Raw genomic sequence first — 1,331 nt, forward strand, 5'->3', positions numbered from 1 at the left:
ATATATATTTACATATTGTACTATTAGTGTAGTGGATATATTAGTATTTATAATAGTATATAATTATAATAGTATTTATAATATAATAGTATTTATAATATAATGTACAGTATCTGTTAAAATATGATGTATAATATAATGTAATCATTATATAATGTATAGTGTGTCTAATATGTATAATATGCTATTATTGTCATATATTTTATATGTATATAATTTTTATATATATTCTATATATATTACATAATGACTTTAAAGGGAGTTTATAATAAATTCACCCTCTTTAGCCACTGAAAACCCCCTTTTTACCCCTTTTTTTTTTCCAGGCAGCAGAACAAGGGAGGCCTCCAGAGCACACCAGCAAGTTCTATGCCAAGGGGGCACTGCAGTATTTGGTGCCAATCCTCACACAGACCTTGACCAAGCAGGTGAGTTCAGAATTCCTGGAGGGTTTGGAGCTCTGGGATCAGGGGGAGTTCAGAATTCCTGGGGGTTTGGAGCTCTTGGATCAGGGTGAGTTCAGAATTCCTGGGGGTTTGGAGCTCCAGGTCCAGGGGGAGTTCAGAATTCCTGGGGGTTTGGAGCTCTGGGATCAGGGTGAGTTCAGAATTCCTGGGGGGTTTGGAGCTCCAGGTCCAGAGCTCTGGGATCAGGGGGAGTTCAGAATTCCTGGGGAGTTTGGAGCTCTGGGATCAGGGTGAGTTCAGAATTCCTGGGGGGTTTGGAGCTCTGGGATCAGGGTGCTCCTTCCTGGCTGCCCTGGGAAGGGGGTTCCTGCTCCCCCTGCTCCCCGAGGGGCTCCAGGTGGTGGCAGTTCCTCGGTCTGTGATGAGGTTTCATGCACCACTCTGAGCAAATGATGCATCAGTTTTGGGGCTGAGACTCTGGAACTGCCTCCAGCAGCTTTTCCCTGCTCGGAAATTTGTGATTTCTGGAGAGGTCTGGTAAGAATTCCCTGTATTCCTAAGGAAATACTGGTGAAATTAAACCCGGTGTTGCACATTCTGAGATCCAGCTCCTGGAATCTTTGAGCCTGGAGTGTTTATTTAGTGCCCATTAAACACTTCCCAGGGACTTGTTTGGGGCTGTGCTTCCCAGGCTAATCAAAACTAATGGAATTGCTGCAGCAGGTCTAATTAGAAAATAAAACTGTTAATTAAGCTGTACGGGACAGAGTTCATTTGGCTGGGAAAAGTGCTCTGAGTGAATCCAGGGAATTGTTTCCCTGTTTGTTTGTTTGTCTTTTTTTTATCCTGGAGTTAAATTGCAGGAGGTTCTCAAGTGCTTGTTAAACAAAACAGGTGAGAGAATCCCAGGCTGAGCTTTTAAAG

At 43.0% G+C, this 1,331-nt stretch overlaps 1 protein-coding gene across 1 annotated transcript in view; it reads left to right on the plus strand.

Moving 5' to 3' along the window:
* The window catches only part of KPNB1 (karyopherin subunit beta 1), a 23,962-nt gene that overhangs the window by 10,070 nt on the left and 12,561 nt on the right, over window positions 1-1,331 (plus strand). Inside the window, exon 7 of the mRNA XM_029965863.1 lies at window positions 327-428. Within this exon, the coding sequence (XP_029821723.1) occupies window positions 327-428 (102 nt within the window). The remainder of the gene's footprint in view (window positions 1-326; window positions 429-1,331) is intronic.

This window comes from Manacus vitellinus, unplaced genomic scaffold (assembly GCF_001715985.3).
Source record: "Manacus vitellinus isolate BGI_N305 unplaced genomic scaffold, ASM171598v3 scaffold_120_pilon, whole genome shotgun sequence".
NCBI classification, from domain to species: Eukaryota; Metazoa; Chordata; class Aves; order Passeriformes; family Pipridae; genus Manacus; species Manacus vitellinus.